The 17,869-nt window shown below is 32.0% G+C and overlaps 2 protein-coding genes across 3 annotated transcripts; both read right to left on the bottom strand.

Moving 5' to 3' along the window:
* Positions 1-8,519: 8,519 nt before the first annotated feature.
* Positions 8,520-10,634, bottom strand: LOC107961713 (probable WRKY transcription factor 17). 2 transcript variants are annotated; one of them, XM_016897786.2, is made up of 3 exons: positions 9,574-10,634; positions 8,947-9,072; positions 8,520-8,858 (listed from the first exon to the last, which is right to left on the bottom strand). In XM_016897786.2, exons 1-3 carry the CDS (start codon positions 10,296-10,298, stop codon positions 8,657-8,659), a joined length of 1,053 nt encoding a protein of 350 aa, XP_016753275.1. In that variant the 5' UTR covers positions 10,299-10,634; the 3' UTR covers positions 8,520-8,656.
* A 1,310-nt stretch (positions 10,635-11,944) lies between these two features.
* Positions 11,945-17,541, bottom strand: LOC107963026 (ATP synthase subunit gamma, mitochondrial). The gene is made up of 6 exons (XM_016899626.2): positions 17,520-17,541; positions 13,859-13,890; positions 13,579-13,701; positions 13,360-13,479; positions 12,388-12,509; positions 11,945-12,218 (listed from the first exon to the last, which is right to left on the bottom strand). Exons 1-6 carry the CDS (start codon positions 17,539-17,541, stop codon positions 12,149-12,151), a joined length of 489 nt encoding a protein of 162 aa, XP_016755115.1. The 3' UTR covers positions 11,945-12,148.
* Positions 17,542-17,869: the final 328 nt, after the last annotated feature.

Here is a 17,869-nt window from a genome sequence, read left to right as displayed (position 1 = left end):
AGGTTTACAAGCCTATAAATAGGCATAGTCTACTCCTCTTATAATTAAGTTTTCGACATAGTGAATTTTCTTCTCTTCTGCCCGTGGTTTTTTCCCGAAAGGGTTTCCACGTAAAATTTGTGTGTTCTTTATTTTTCTATTTCTATTTTTCTTTGCGATATATTGTCATTACCGACATTATATTTTTCTCAATTCGAACATTGTATATACATATATACCATTTATACTTCAATTTATTCAATCAAATTACTTTTATTTATAGCTCAACAAAAATACAATAGACATACATACATACTTATATACATACTGATTTAATAACATTAAATAGCTAATAGACTTACCATGGACGGTGAAAAATCAAAACTAGACAATTAGTCGACGACTTTAGCTTTTCCTCGATCCAAATCCGATTTCTTTGGTTCTTGATCTAAATATATTCAAAATGAGCTAGTTTAAATATTATTACATTCAATTTAGTCTAAAAACACATAAATGGGAAAATTACCATTTTCCCCTAACATTTACACTTTTTACAATTTAGTCCCTATTACATAAAACACAAAATACACAAAATTTGCCCACACTATATAAGGGAAAAATATTCCTAGTACTCCTACAAGTCCACACATTTCATTTATTTCACATTTTAGTCCCCAAAAATTTAATTTCACAATTTAGTCCTAATTACTCAATTTCACCAAAAATTCAAAGACAAATCATGTTAATCTTTCACATATCTTTCATATCCCATTATTAACTAACAAAAAGCTCAAGCATTCATCAATTACATAACACAAAATCAACACCAAATTCTAAAATTAAAGCATGGGTCTTGTAGTATACAAAGCAACGGTCTCAAAAACGTAAAACTTTTCAAAAATCGAACAAAAACGAACCTCTAATTTTGGATGAACATAGCCGAACCTTTCAAAGCTTCCATGGCTTTTTATTCTCCTACTTTCGGCTAAAAAATATGAAGGCTAATGTAATTTTTATGTTTTAATTAACATATATATTAATATTTAGCCATTTACTTAATTAACCTTGGTTTCTAAATATATAATATATAAACATTAAGGTTAATTTAGTCCATAACCATCCACTATCTATATAGTGGGTTAATTGCACTTTTAAGCCTCATAATTAAAAAAACCACAAATAGATGCTTTTAAGTTAAAACCCTAAATTTTTTATTTTACGCAATTAAGCCCTTTTTATTAAATTGAGCACTCAAACGATCAAATTTTCACACATAGTAATTCACATATTGAAAATACCATAAATAATTTTAAAATATTTTTCTGACTCGGATTTGTGGTCCTGAAACTACTTTGTCCGATTAGGGTCAAAATCGGGCTGTTACACCATTGGTAGAAAATCATAAATTTGTTTGTGATAAAAACTTTACACCACCAAGAAAATAAAAAATTAAACAACTTGAAACAAGTTATTGGTTGTTTAAAATATTAGAAAATAATTTTAGTGAAGAACCATTAAAATTATAGCAAAATAGCCCTAGATATTGTGAAATTAAATTAGAAAATCCTAATAAAATTATTAGAGTTAAACCAATGATCTATACTAAATAAGATATGGATAATTTGATATACAAATTAAAGAATTATTAGAAAAAGGTTTAACAGAAAAAACTAATAGTCCACATTCTAGTCCAACCTTTATGGTTAGAAATCATACCGAAATAAAAAGAGGAAAAGCTAGAATGGTTATTAATTAAAAAATATTAAATCAAAATATTATTTTTGATGGTTATTTTATTCCAAGAAAGGATGTTTTAATTAATCAAGATAAACAAGCAAAATATTTTAGTAAATTTGACTATAAATCAGGATTTTGGCAAATCATGCTAACAGAAGAGTCCAAGCCTTTGACAGCCTTTAGTGCACCTAATGGACATTATCAATGCAAAGTAATGTCATTTGGATTATGTAATGCACCAAAAATATTTCAAAGATGGATGGATTCTATATTTAATAAATATAAAAAATTTTGTGTAGTTTATATAGATGATATTTTAATATTTTCATACACATTAGAATTACATAGAAAACATTTAAATATCATTTCTCAAGAATTTATAAAACATGTAATTATACTAAGTCCTAAGAAAATAGAGCTAGAAAAAACAGAAATAGAATTCTTAGGATTAAAATTATCGGCAGATGGTCTTAAACTATAAGATCATATTATAGTAAAAATAAAAGAATTTCCTAAAAAAATTGAAGATAAAAAACAGGTTCAACAATTTTTAGGAATTATTAATTATGGAAGAAATTTCTTTCCCAACTTACCTGAAAAAATAGGTAAGTTATATGAAAAATTAAAAAAAGATAAACCCTTTATCTGGTCTAAAACAGACTCAGAAATCATAAAAAAATTTAAAATCTAAAATTAATCAAATTCCAAAAGTTTATTTACCTAAACAATGTGATAAATTAATTTTAGAAACAGACGCCTCACAAAATTTTTGGGGTTGTATTTTAAAAGCTAGAACAATAAATAACGAAGAATTAATATGTGGATATAGTTCAGAAAAATTTAAACTAAATGAAATTAATTATGTCATATATGAAAAAGAATTATTGGCAATAAAGAACGGAATAAAAAACTTTCTTATATATTTAGCACCTGAAAAGTTTATTATAAAAACTGATAACCAGGCAGTTAAACATTTCCTTACTAATAAAAGTTTGGAAACGGTACCTTGAAGAATTAGATGGTATAATAAATTATGTACTTTTAATTTTGAAGTTTTATATGTAAAAGGAACTAATAATATTATTACTGATTATCTTAGCAGGTCATATTGATAGAGGTAAAACCCTTTAGAAAAAACCGGTGAATGAACTACTGTTCACCAAAGACCCAACAAAGGGAAACATTTAAATCAACAAATCCTCATCAAGGATTTATGACAATACCCTTTCAAGTATCTTTTTATCCTAACCAAGGATATTATAGTCCATATCCAATGATAAGACAACCAGTTGGAAATCATTTATCATTTACACCACAACTGGTAAGTCAATTCTCTTGGTCACAAGATCCAGATTTGGCATATCAAGCAAGTTATGCTGAAATTATAAAAAGAGCAGAAAAATTTTGTGCGTCAGAAAATTTGTTGAAACCACAACAAATTCAAGAAATAAAATATTTTTATAATCCAGGATTACCACCATAATTATATAATTTTATTAATGATATTTGGAAAACTCATATTACTGAACAAAGAGCTAATTTCAAAAGAACTCTTACTAAACTTTCACAATTTCTAGTTGAAAAAAACAACTAGAGAATATTAAGCTTATGATTTATTATTAAAATCTATTTTATATAGAGGTTGGGAAGAACTAGAAATCGGTTATTTAGATATTAAAGAGATAAACAATCTTCTTGATATATTTCAGTATTTTATTAATAAAGGAACAAATAGTCCTATCATGAATAAAATGTTTAGGTTATGTTTATATAATAAGGCTAGAAAAATTTTACTAGTGGAAATATTTACAAAAAAAAAAATGGAGCTATTTGAAAACAACAAATTCAATTTCAAAAAGCTTTTTCAGAATACTTTTTACAAGCCTATGTTTTTACAAATGATTTAAATGAAAAATTTCCTAGTATAAAATTTAGACTTGATCATGAACCATTTGATATAAGTAGTATTTAATGGGGTTTTGTTAAAGAAATAACAGTTCAAAATTTTTCTTTTCATTTATTAAAATATTTTTCTGCATTTATTAAATCTATATTATTACGCATGATATATGAAGATGATTTTTACTATTATTTTCATCTTGAAATCAGTTGTCTTATTGGTATAGCTGAAAAAGAAAAATTTTATCAGCCATATCAAATTTGGATCATTCAAAAAATGATTGGAAGTCCCAAACTTTCAGCAGACAAAGAAGACAAAAGACACTTGACAAAAAAATATTGACAAGTGTTATAATAATCCTAGTTATTATCAGATCCAAACAGGAATAGATTTAATGACCAAAGCTCAATATTTACTTTAACAAAAAACTTATGGCCTATGGACTGATGGAAGAAGAATATTGGCATATGATACTGGAAACACTCAAGATGATAGAGACGAAGAATCCGTGCAACTATTAAAAAAGATAGCTGACATGGAGATTGATGATTTTCCATCACACATAATAGAAGAAATAAAAAACGCATGGGAATGTTGGAACTCACCAAGTTTGTCAATAGATTCATTACATCTAGATGAAATGGAGGAAATAAATCTAGATAATATTCGGGAAGGATAAAAGCCAATTGGAAAAAACCAATTAAAATATCAAGGAAGCAACTTAGGAAAATTATATCCAAGTGTAAACAAAAAAGGAAGCTACGTAGGAAAATGACATCTAAGGAAACAACTTGGGTAAACGACTTCTAGATGTCGGCAAAAAAGGAAGCAACGTGTAATGCCCTAGAATTTTTATTTTTTTCTTGCGAAGGTGTGACACAACTGTGTATCTACTTTAGTGGTTAAGTGCCCTGGGTGTGTGAGAGGTCCCAAGTTCAAGCCAGGACTTAGGCAAATTTTGGTATTTTTATGAATAAGTCCTATCTTTGGTTAGTAGGCTTTTAAGTAAAAGTTGGCAAATAATTAATAGAATGGGCCTGCTGGTCTGATGGATAAGTGGAGTGTTGATGTGAAGGAAGTCCAGTGTTCAATTCTCTGTGATGGAATGGAGCCAGTATTTTTTATTCAATTTTAGCTAAGAGTTGTGTTGGGCTAAATTCTGAGTAGTTGTGTTTTAGTGGGTTAATAAGGAGTGATTTTAGGTTATCAGGAAATAATCTGATTATATTTTTGTTGCAGAAAAAAAAGTAGACTTTCAGTTTTCTCTCCAATTATCCAAACTTTTTCTGACGTTTTCTTCTTTTTTTCCCTCATTTGCCGATTCTTTCCCTTAGTTGCTGCCGAAATTTCCATTATTTTTTCCCCTTCCGTTTCTTTCTTTATTTTCCAATTGATTTGGTTGTTCATCGTTGGTTGTGTGCGTTCGGTAAATAATAGTTGTTTCTATTGTTAATCGTTCTTGGTTAATCTCTGAAAGGGGGATTCCTTTTTGGTGTTTAGGAGTTAATCAGGGGGCTAGTGGTTTTGAATCGACGTTCCGATTGTGCGAAGTCATGGTTACTCAAGCAAGGTAAGGATTTTGGTAGGTTTTTAGTCGAGTTTCTTCTAAAATTGGTTGATTAAAAATGAATTAAGTGATTAATCTGGAGATTTGTTGGTCGATTTTTTGGTTCTGGAGGCTTAAGAGTGCTTACGCATCAGAAATAATACTAGGTGTGTACCCAAAACGCAAAAAATGGGATTTGGCGAAAAGCTAAAATTACTTGTTGTTGAGAAATAAGAGAAATAAGAGAAAATGATGCGAAAAATTGTAGAGAAAGGAAATAAGGGTATAAACTTAGAAATCAACATTCTGCACTAAAATAGTTTTGGACAGCAGCAGTAGTCTAACTTTAAAAAATTATCAAAAATAGAGGAAATTGAGTTAGAGGTTGAATAAAATACGAAATTAAATTTTATTGAGTCTAGTTTTTCATGAAGAAACAGTGTAAGCAATGAAATTGTAAGTTATGAGATATAATGAATTTTGTGAGACAGTGTCAGAATGGGTTCGGGTTCCCCTGTTCTGACTTTGGAAAAATTATCAAAAATTGTAAAAAATAATTCGGAGCTTAAATTTATATTTTTAAATCCTTAATGAGTTTATTTTCAAGAGAAACAAACAAAAACATCATATGAATTCTGTACTAAGAGATAAATAATTTTTAGTAAGGAAAGGTTAAAGCTGTCAAACAGCAAAATCGGGATAGATTTGAAGATTTTACTGTACTTATTTGATAAACTATAAAATCTAAAAACTTTATGGTAGTAAGGTATTTGAGTTTAGTTTCGAATACATCAAGTGGATCTTAATTTGGAATTTTGTAGCTCAAGATATAAATAATTTAGGGACAATGACTCAAGTAGACAACTTTGAATAAACATATAAGTAAATAGTGAAAACATATATTAATATTTAGTTAGCATGGGTTACATTAAAAATGGATCACACGACTAAGGCCAATTTGGGCCGAGTGGGCCACACAGGCACACACGAGCGTGTGGGCCCATTTTTACCAGAATGTTTCTAAGGTTGCACGGGTCATCCAAGTCGACTGTGAACCTACTGTAAGGTCGATAAGTGTTACTTAAACCCCTAAATGTGTGAAATTGACTGAATGATATCTGTACTGAGCATGTTAATATCTAAACCGAATATATGTACTAAAATTGCATTATAGCATATCATCCATTGTATGTTGCATTGCATTGGGTTGGGGGTTTTTATTCGGAGGAAGTGTACTGAAAGGTTTTAAGCCTAATTTACTGGCAGCTTAGCTGAAAACTACTATTTTGTTCCGCATTCGGTACTACTTGGAGTGTAGGGATGGGTGGGATGATTATATCCCCACATGGAGTGTAGGGTTGGATAGAGATGGTGTGTAGAGGTTGGATGGGTAGGATCTTCCTACTGCATAACTATTACTGCTACTAATACTGTGATGGGCTAAGGCCCTACTGCATTTTTGACACTGTACCAATATGAGCTAAGGCCCAAACTGTCACTGATACTGAAAAGGGCTTAGGCCCAAAACTGCTCAACTGTGCACTGCGAATACTGATTGATTGTTTGTTTATGCGGGATTACACACTGAGTTTACGTAAACTCGCCCTTTTTGTTTAATGTGCACAGGTAATCCCTAGACTTAGACGGACCGGTGCGACGGAGGACTCTGAAATGACCACAGAAATTTTTGGACTTCATGGTTTTCAATTTATGTTTTACAATTTAATTATTATTGATTATTTGGGTTGTAATTTAAGGACCCTCTGGGACTTTGGTTTTAAATTTTGGGTTTTTATTTATTTATTTTACTTTATAGATTTATATCTATTGGTCGTAGGAAATTTGGTTTTCAAAAAGTTAAAGTAGTTTCTAAACACATGATCACTTAGACTGTTTTATTAAAGCTTCCGCAACGAAGGATGTTTCAAAACAAATGTTTTAAATGAATAAAGACGACTTCCTTAGTTCTAACAAAGGTTTACTAAATATAATAATATGGAATGTTTTCAACGTAACAATGAGGTTGCAAAAATACTATCGTGTGACATTGCCAGATACGACCTAACGTCTAGGCTGAGTTTGGGGTGTTACACAACGTGTAAGCAACCATGTCAAATCAATGATGAGACATTATCCTTATCAAAACCACTGTGCGGGATTCAAAAAAATTTAAATAGAGTTCAAGAATTCTCCTATAAAAAGGAGATGAAGGAAGCCTAAAGAGGCATCGAAAAAAGTTTAGAAAACCTTTCTCCATTCACTTCTCATCTACCAATCTCTCTTCATATCTACTTGTATCCACTATCATTTCTTACTTTGTAAAAACATTTTTCTTTCTACTAGTTTTATGTTGTAATTTTGTAATAATATCCACTGCCCCCCGTATCCCATTGTAATTGGTATAAGAGTTCAACAACTTGTTCATAACTCCATTCCTTCCTTCCTTTCCACCCCCATACAGTCGTATCTCCCTTTAGTACTTTCACACTAGTCGTATCTCCCATGGTAGAAAAAAAGAAAAGAAAATTTCCTTTGTTTTGTCTGTCCACCAGCTCCCCCACTCTCCATTATTTTTATTTATTATTTCTTTAAATTTTTAAGCCGAATTATGATGAAAACACCTACTTACCGTCCACTATTATTTCTAAAGTGGTTTAATTGCCACTTTAGTCTGTGTTCCATCTCTACTTAATAAAATTTCATAATAATCAAACTTTTACCTCTTTTACAATTTAGTCATTGTACCTTAACTAATCCCAAATTTAGCAAAATTACCAATCCAAAATTTAATTTACTTATATATAAATTCGTAAATATTTAATAAAAATATTTATGGGTTCAATTTTTAGAAAAAAGTCCTGAAAGTACATTTTTTGTTACCACTAATTTAACTCCTAATACAAGAATCTCTAGGAGACTTTTACCTATTTTTTACTCCCATTCCTATAAATATTGGACATTTTATAAATTTTTATCTATACAACCACGCATCATCAATAAATCAAATATAGTTTTTTAAAAAATAAGCTATAATAGAAGTCACTTAACTATAATTTTATCACCAATTATAAAAAATTATAAAATAATCACCTTATTGCAAATCAGAGAAAAAATAAAAAATTATTTTAATCTTTTTATAAATAAAGAAACTTTTAATAATTAAATCACCCTTTTATAAACTTATAGAGTTGACTTAAAAAGCGTAGTTTCTCAACTACTAGGTAATTTACCCTTTTAAAAAATAGAGATAATTATTAATTTTTAACGCCTCAAAATATATAATCTTCACTGTCACAGAATCTCATTCGTTGCATCCACACAGTAGAGAAGAGAGAGAAAGAACTTTTGCTTTAAGCATAATCTCAACGACTTTGTCAGTCTACTTTTTAATTTGGCATTACAATTAGTACAATACCTATTTACATCCAATTGCCCCAACCTACTCCAAAATATTACAAAACACCACTAAACTCTTTTTTTATGTATAAATTAACTTAGATTAATATTTGCTTATTATCACGTTGACTCGAAGTCCAGTCCATTCCCACGGCAGGAGCCATATTCTCGTGCATTGCGGGTTGAGTGTGTCGGTGCTCCCCTTCGTACGTTACAATCAACATTGACGGATCATCGGGGGCTCGCTCCACGTGTTTCCTCGCGGGGCACCCTCTAACGCTACTGCACTTATAATATCCTCTGAGAAAATAAGTCAAAACACAAATTATCAACCGTTTGATCTAATGATATGAAGTTGCACATTGAAAAAGGAAGAACAGCAGGATACCGCGGGAATGGGGAGCCTTTGATTGGCTTTTGCCCGTATTTCCTCCATGAATACTCGTCTGGTGGAATATCGGCGATCTTCGAACTTATGGCAGGAACCCTTATTACTTTCTTCACCCTATTTTTCCTGAAAATTATTCAAGTAACCAATACACAAACCGTAAGCAATAATTTGACCTAAAATAATAAATAAAGTGGAGTAGGATTCCCTATCATGCACCGCCAGTTCTATGGTCCCATATATTTAACCAAAAAGAAAAGTCAAACTTGAAAAGCATCTCATAAGACAAAATAGTTGTAACACCGAGGTTCAGAAATTTGATTGCCACTCCCAATTAAATTTACAGCTTTTCTGGTTACCGCGCGCGCTCTATCATTTAATATGCCTAAACTGTTCAACAACCCCCCAGGCTTTGACCAATAATTCGCCCCACGATCTACATGATATTGATTCCAGCTAAACTCGGCCGGTTTCAAAGCAACTCGACTCGAGTTATCTCATTAAGTTACTTTAAATTATTCGACTTTGAATTTTGTTTACGGTATCCCATAAAAGTCAAAAACCTAAACTGACGGTTAAAATATGCCATGAATTGGAGGATAAAACTAGGAAAACAATATTATATACCTTCGCTTTGAGCAATGGCACTTGCTGTTGCCGGAGCCAGATATCTTGCCGGAAACGTTATCGGAGTGGTCATGTTCATGGCATCTCTTCTTGAACGGTGTCGACGATAGCGGCGGCTTTCCCGTCGAAACGGCCAGCGCCGGCGCCAAGAATAGAGATGATCCCTGCTTCCCGTTCGAGACGCTGCCGTCTCCGGTGATGGCAGAAGACATAAACGAAGAGTTAGAGGAAACGCTAAAGCTTTCTTTTGTGAACTCCAACTCGGTACTTTTACCGTTGGAGCCAAACAAATTAGGTTTTGTGAAGTCCAGAGTCAAACTCTGCGGCTGCGATTGAACGAAGCTAGAAGGACTGATAACCGAAGTACCGACCACCGCCGTATTTATGGTCGCCGGCGTTGAGATCGCAGCAGAAGTTAGAGTTAGATTGTTTTGAGAATTCGGAACAGACAGAGAAGCAGAGGATGATGTCGAGGGGGAAGACGAGGAAGAAAGGGGTTGAATCGGCCCGCGTCTGAACCGGGCGTGACCGGTTCTGTTGAGAAGTGAGATGACCTTTTTGAATTTAGAGACGGTGAGATCGGCGAGGTCGGTGCAGTCGACGTTGTTGGACTGGTGAGAAAGGAGACGGATCAGGTGCTCCATGCCCTTCAAGCCTAGCGATGCAGCCTCTTGTACCGCCATCTGATCATCCATCTTCGGAAAACTCATCAGATCCACCGCCATTTTGAGGTCAAAGAAACAGAAACGAAGCTTTGCAGGGAAGGTAACTTGAGAGGTCAGCAAGTTATTGAAGCCTGAGAAAAAGGAAGGGAAGAAGATGGAAGGCAAAGAGTTAGAGCTGAGGGAGCAACAAGGGTTGATTATAAAGGTTGAACGATGACCGGGTGACCGGGTAATAGAAATGATGGGAATCCATAGTGGAGTTTTAGTCCAACGGCTAAGATTGATTTTAAGAATTTCTTGGAGAAAGCTTTGATAATTGTTGGGTCTAAATTGTATTCTCAGTCCCTGTACTGATTACACATTTTAAATTTAATCTCTAGTTTTATTTTCTAATTTAATAATTGACGTGCAATCTAAAAACTTTAATTAAACTGGCTTATATAGCATTTTTGTAAAATAAAGTTGATTCTATGGCCAATATAAAGCCACCCAAAATCTATGGTTCGTTATATATATTTAAAACCGTGTTAAAGAAATATAATTTTAAATTTAATATGTAATCCAATTTAAAGATAAATTTTTTATAATGATTATCAATTCAACTTGAATTATTAATTTGGAGTAGATTTTTTAGATTAAAAGGAAAGAGAAGAGAGAGCAAGACCAAAATTAAACCAAATTGCTTTTGTATCGTGTTGTTGTTGTTTTTCTTGGAAGTTTTGGACCCAAGGTGATGTAAGATTTGGTTTTGGTCCAAAGGAGAAAATGAGGGGTTTGAAATAACTCAACAACGTTGACAATGAACATATAAAGTAGAAGCTCTCGCTATTACTAATCAAATTTAGGTTTCTTTTATATTCGTTTTATTTCGAAGTTGGTACATGAGTTTTTCCTCCTTAGGCATGGAGAAGAGGAGTCGTTATGTATCATACTTCATTTTAATTTTCCTTTCTTGACATGCAAATATTTATAGGCATGGGTTAAGGTTTGATCGAACTCTTAGGTGATGGGTGAAGTCAATTTTAGTTTTTATATTATCCTTTCGCCTTGAAACTCAAAAGGAATGGCAAAATTTAAATCAATTTTCATATTAGACAAAACAAAACTTGAATGGATGATATCTAGAAACACTAGTGTTAGTTCTTTTTTTTTTAATTCATATTGAAAAAGTCTTAAGCCAATCAAATCTGTTGATAAAAAGTTGAAATATGTTAGATTTAAACAAATATTACATGAACAAGAATTTCAAAGACAGGCTCAAAGCTGACTAAAAGTCGGGAATCACGTGTAGTCCTTCCCTTTTTATTAATATAAAACAGTTGACCAACTTTTTTTATTTTTAGTTTTTCTACAAAACCGGATGGTGCCGGTAATTCTTTTCTTAACCCTTCCATTTTTTCTTTTTACACTAATTCATGCTGTATATGTTATTTTACAGTAACAAGAACACATAAATAAATCAAGAAAAAAAATTATGTATAATAAATTTGTTTGTTATCGTGTCATGACATGCTTCTATTGAACTTCAGATTTCAGGAAGTTAGATTACCCCAAGGTGATTTCTATTACTGGTCTATACTTCGACAAACACTCTACTTACCATTGCATACTGTAGTAATGCAAATTACTTTTTTATTCCAAATATTATGAACACAATTAATCAGTAGAGTTTATTTCCTCAATTATCAATATTTTAATGTAATAAATATAAAATTTCCTGAAATATTATTAAGAAAATATATAGCATTAGCAGCACAAATTCTGAGATTTATTCCTTCAGTACCATCCTGTAATTTGGATGGACTGGGATTTTCTGATGAAAATGGATTAACCTATAGAGAAACAAACAGTGCACTGACATTTTATGTCATTACCGTCTGGAAAAATCTAGCAGTGAAAAATATTTGAAATTAACCTTCCAGTGCTGATGCTCCAGATATAATCTCAATCAACTCCGTGGTGATTGAAGCTTGATGGGTTCTGAAACACAAATATGACCAAAAAAACAATATACTTCAGCTATGAAAAAGGAATAAAAGGTAAAACAAATGTGGTTCCATGCAACATAAGTGACAACAGAATACTAATGAAGTGTATAAACCAATTCATATGAAAGTTAATGTATATGAAAACAAGGGAGGCACAAGACCTATTATATGTAAGAGTCAGGCGATCAAGCATGTCGCCGACATTTCTGCTTGAGCTATCCATAGCAGACATCCTTGCTCCTTGCTCACTACAAGCATTCTCCAAAACCGCATTGAACATGACCTGGGGGAAATACAAGAATGCTTAGATGGCAAATTACAGAGACTATAGCACATTTATTTATTTAATCTCACAAATAATTTTATTTAACTGACGGATTTGAAAGGTAATTTTTTTATTTGAATATTGTCTTTAAAGAAACTATTTCTCACAAATAATTTGAAAAAAACCCTAATTTAATATCAAAAGTAAAAAAAAAAATAATTACGAATAGAAAAAATGCCTTGGTGCCCGAAGACCTAAAGGCAGTAGAACAATAAACATGGGTTAACAAACATGTCTGTCTTCTTACCCAAACAAACAAAAGGGCAAACAAAGCGGGGGGATCATATCTGTAATTCATGAACTAGAAAGTGAAAGTCTTAAGTTCGGGTTCGGTTGGCCGAGGGCTTCAAAGGCTAATAACATCATCATCATCATCATCATCGTCGTCATCATCATCATCATCATCATCATCATCATATAGGTGTGTGTTGGTATTGACGACGAATCTGCAGTTATCGTGTCTACCTTATTTCTGTTCACCAACCGTTCGTCTAAATGCTTAGTCCCTTGCTTCCTCTTCTTCCCAGTGCATCCCCTCTGTTTATATGTTTTTTTCCCTTTCAGGTAGTAGTGGAGCTCGTTACTGCATTTTGCCATGGACAAAATATCGGCTGCTTGTGCCATAGGAATCATTTGTATTAATCTTGTCACCATAAAACAACTCTCAATGACCTAGGGTATCAATTAAATTCAAAATTTTGAAAAATAGGGTTCATTTATTTAGTCCTATAGTTCATGCCTACATGGTATGACTTTCATGCAGAATAACAAGAAATAAGGACATTTCTTTCAAACAGCAGGGACTTACACAAGAGAACTGGAACTCAGCCAGATTTTGAAGTATTTCACCCTTTGTCTCACCACCCTCGACTTCATAGGGGTCTAGTTCACCAAGCTTTCCCCCAGATTCAGATTCCCTTTCAACAATCTATACAAATAAACACCAAATTAAAAAGAATAACAGAGAATAACCAGAGCAGCAACTAATTAGGGTTAAAATAACTATCAATCTGAAAGATTTGCTCACTTCAGGTGATAATACAGTTGAGACTGTCGGTACAAATGAAACTACTGAGTGAAACTTGTTGAAGACAATCCTCAAGGCATCATACTCCACATTCTTTAAGATCTCATCAGCAAGAATAGAAACCTGAAAGTGCAAATATTTGTAAGTATGGCGAAAAGAAATAGAAAAGGAGCATGGTTAAATTTTAAACTTTGTAAAGCTTATTTTTTTGTGAATTTTAAACTTTGTAAAGCTTATTTTTTTGTGTAAGCAAGATACATTCATGGTTGAGAGATAGAACCTTTATGGCTGGCGGCGGAGCAGAGGCGGTGGCTCAAATCACTTCGATTTCTTCCTTCTGCTTAGGGTTTTAAAAAACGAGTTTCCTCTTTTGGAAGATGATCAAAATTATAATTAAAAATCTATATGGAATAAATAACACCCAAAATTAGAAAATAAAGAGGAAAAAAAAGTGATAGGGATCTGAGTAATGAACACAACAAGATGAAACACACACACAAATAATCAGCAAGAAATTTGGGAAAAAAATCAGCGCGAAATTTGGGCAAAGTTAGGGGTTTAAAGGGAAATTTGGGAAAAATCAGCACGAAATTTTTTAGATAAAATGAATTTTGTGGATTATTGCTTACCTTTTTGCGGCGTTTTTATAAAAAACGTCGCAAAAATCATTTTATTTTAAACAAAATCACGTTGTTTTGCTCTTTTAAAAATTTTTTATTTTATCTGTTAAAAATTATTAGTTAAGTGATTTTATTTATTTATCAATATATTTTTTAAATCTAATATTTAAATATATCAAATGGTTTAGATTAAATATTTTTAAATATAAAAGCATTAATTGATTGTATAAAATTTTATCATTTAACAAATCTCAAATAAACCTTAAATCCTAAACCATTTAATATATATAAAATTTATCTATTATCTCTTAAATAATTAAAACTATAATCATAATTTTAATATATTAAAATTAAAATTATTTCTTTTACAATTATATAATAAATTATTTAATATATAAATTAAGAAACACCAATTAATCTAAACCCTAAACCCTAAACCGTTAACCCCTATCTCCTAAACCCATAACCCTTAACCCTTAACCCCTCTTTTACAATTATATAAGAACTTAATTAATATATAAATTAAAAAAATAATTAATCTAAACTTTAAACCCTAACCCGATCCCAAATCTCTAAATCTTAAATCACTAACTCTTAACCTCTAACCTTTAACTACTAACCCCTAAACTTTATTTAATATATAAATTAAAAAAACACTAATTAATCTAAACTCTAAACCCTAACCTAACACTGAATCCATAAACCCTAAATCCCTAACTCATAATATCTAACCCCTAACCCCTAAATCACAACCCTTAAACCATAATCTCTAATCCATAATTCGTAATTCCATAATTCATAAACCTTAAAATTGTAACTCCTAAACCGACCTTAAATCTTAAATTAACCATATACCCTAAACCATATATATTAAACCCTTAACTATAATGATAATTAATTAAATATTTTAAAATTAATACTATCGTATCTTTTACAAATATATATGAAATTATTTAATATATAAATTAAAAATCAATCAGTCATGTACCCAAAAAAATTTAAAATTATTTTAAATAATAGTATTTTAATTTTTCTATTTTTAACAAATATTTTTCTATGTTTTCTATTTCAAATTATTTCTACGTGTCATTATTTTAAATTTATCCATTTTTAACAAATATTTAATTAAAAATAAATTGAATTTTTCTTCCCTTTTTCTTTTCTTTTCTTATTTTTATTTTTATTTTTCTTTTTTCTGGTTTCATCTTTCTTCTTCCAAGAACCCCAAAAATTTTCCCTCACTTTCTCACCATCTAAGCATGTAACGCCATTGACTCAACCTGATCTACCGAATCCAAATCTCAGGTGTTACGCCTTATACAAATGTAACTTAAAACTTTTTCTTTCTTATTCATTGACTTAAACGTCTTTCTATGAGTGTATCAGAATCTATTGTTGGCATACATTGTAGGGTTACATTTACATTTCCCCTATATACAGACTACTATCTATGACTACTATAGAGTTTCTTGTAAAAATACAATGTATGGTTATTAATTTGACTTAATAAAACTTCAGACTTTTCTACTTTATCTCTTAGTCTATTGGATATACTTTGGGATACTACTTAATGAACTTATACGCAGACACGAACTTGCCATTTGCCTTACTTTGTATGCATAACAGCCCAACACGCTGTTTCTTTAGCGTAACCTTGGCATCATTTCTCAGTGTACATTCCTTTAAAAACTTGAAAACAGAAACAACTTTTGTAAGTCCGTGAGAACTTAGTGAGTTAAACCTTAGAATACTGTTTTCATTCATTCTACGTTGCATATGTTATTTTGCACATCCTTGGGGTATTTCTTGACATTTCTTCCTTCTTTGGTGGGTACAATACTAAGGCTACCATCTTTCTCTCTTCAAAACCATATTCTCATCTCTTGAGAATACTATACTTAACATTTCTTTACTTTCTATAACATTTCTTAAATTTTACATTATTATCATACTTAATATCTTTTTCCATACTAGTTTTATCATTTTTCTCAAGCGAGGTAGACTACGCCCAATACTTAACTCAGAATTTGCACTATATCTTCCTTACTTTAGTGCACACTCTATACATACTTTCAATACATAACCTTACCTTGCCTCACCACGTACTCTGGCACACACTAGCCAAATCTCTTGTAACTATACAGGGTTCACCATCCATTCGGTATCCGTCCAAAGGCATTATCTTCAAATGGTCATCATGAGACTCATCCTTCAGATTTTGCCACGAAGACGTTCATTTCCAAAGATAGCCACAGAGGCTTTCCTTTCAGAGTCTCGCCACGAAGGCATCCTTTTAACAGAGTTTGCCACAAGGCATTCATTTAATTGAGATAGCCACAAAGGCATCCTTTTAACAGAGATAGCCATAAAGGCTTCCTTTAACAAAGAACGTTACAAAGAATTTTTTTAACAGAGATCACCACAAAGGATTCCTTTAACAGAGATCGCCACAAAGACTTCCTTTTAATAAACATTTCCACAAGGGCGTCTTTTTAACAGAGATTGTCATAAAGGCGTCCTTTCAAAGATAGCCACAAAGGCTCACTTTTACGAATATAAGTGTTTTTGACAATAGGGATTCGCTTAAACTCATCGCCATGAGGTTTTCCCCTTACCGTCGTGAAGTTTTCCCCTCATCGTTTGGTACTCACCCAACCGTCCTTTAAATCTTTTCTATATGATGTCATAGTTCAACCATGGTCTTACACTAAATGGTCTTCAGAGTGCCATGGACTTTTCCTTTCAGAGATTTGTGTTTTTAGCCTGACGGACCCCTTTAGATGATTCTGGAGATAGGTACAGACACTTCGCACAGACTCATACTTGATAGACTCATTCAATCTGACTTACTCATGACACCATATTCCATACAAATCATTCAGCTCTAAACACCATACATTTTTACAAAATCATCGCATTATACATTTCTCACAAAATCATTACATCATATATTCTTAGTTCATTTCATAGAAGGTTTTAACATATATAATACATTTGCAAGAGTTGGATTAAGGACTCACCTAACTTGCGTCTTTACAGTATATCAGCAATCCCTTAACAAGAGGCATCTTAGAGCCTAGATCCATATCTTCAACTCAACTTGAAGGATGAGAGGAATTCTCTTCATTTTTCTCCTTTTTATAAACAAAGATTACTTCTTGAAGAAGATGGAGAAAGGTCTCCCATTTCGTACTCGGGTTACCTTGATATGTTACCTTTATCCTTATGGATATTTGACACATGTCCTATCCCTTACAATCCACCAGATAAATTTTTAACAAAAGAGATGTGTACGGGAATACATATATTTACATAACATACCTTTAGGCCTTAATCCATCCATTGTCCTCAGTCATTACATTAAAGCGTAACTGGTATCTTAACTAATCACACTTGGTGCATCACGCCTTATTGGCGATGACCCTATTATTCGAGTTTCCTTAATACCTTACTAGGCTTCTTCTTCCTAATGATTTATTCTTTTCAAAGGCAATTTTTTGCCATAGTTCAATATTGGTTATGCACCCACTTAACACGCCAAGAGCATCAATGGGGCGAACAACTCTTCACCATTTGAAGTAATACTTAGTTTACTTATTAAGTTCAGGGCTCACCAAAATCCCGGGTGTTACCCTACTTTTAAGGAAATCTTATTCAAACATCGTGATGTT

This window comes from Gossypium hirsutum, chromosome D06 (genome assembly GCF_007990345.1).
Source record: "Gossypium hirsutum isolate 1008001.06 chromosome D06, Gossypium_hirsutum_v2.1, whole genome shotgun sequence".
Lineage (NCBI taxonomy): Eukaryota > Viridiplantae > Streptophyta > Magnoliopsida > Malvales > Malvaceae > Gossypium > Gossypium hirsutum.
The sequence above is the reverse complement of the archived record's forward strand: the minus strand, read 5'-3'. Positions and strand labels throughout refer to the sequence as shown.

Excerpts from the sequence above, each read along its gene's own strand:
- LOC107961713 (XM_016897786.2), bottom strand. The coding sequence starts at position 10,298 with ATGGCGGTGGATCTGATGAGTTTTCCGAAGATGGATGATCAGATGGCG. Across the intron at positions 9,073-9,573 it reads TGCCATTGCTCAAAGCGAAG|GAAAAATAGGGTGAAGAAAG; the intron begins GTATATAATATT and ends AATAATTTTCAG. Across the intron at positions 8,859-8,946 it reads AAAGGCTCCCCATTCCCGCG|AGGATATTATAAGTGCAGTA; the intron begins GTATCCTGCTGT and ends TTATTTTCTCAG.
- LOC107963026 (XM_016899626.2), bottom strand. The coding sequence starts at position 17,541 with ATGGATGGATTAAGGCCTAAAG. Across the intron at positions 13,702-13,858 it reads CTCCGCCGCCAGCCATAAAG|GTTTCTATTCTTGCTGATGA; the intron begins GTTCTATCTCTC and ends TTGCACTTTCAG. Across the intron at positions 13,480-13,578 it reads CAACTGTATTATCACCTGAA|ATTGTTGAAAGGGAATCTGA; the intron begins GTGAGCAAATCT and ends TTATTTGTATAG.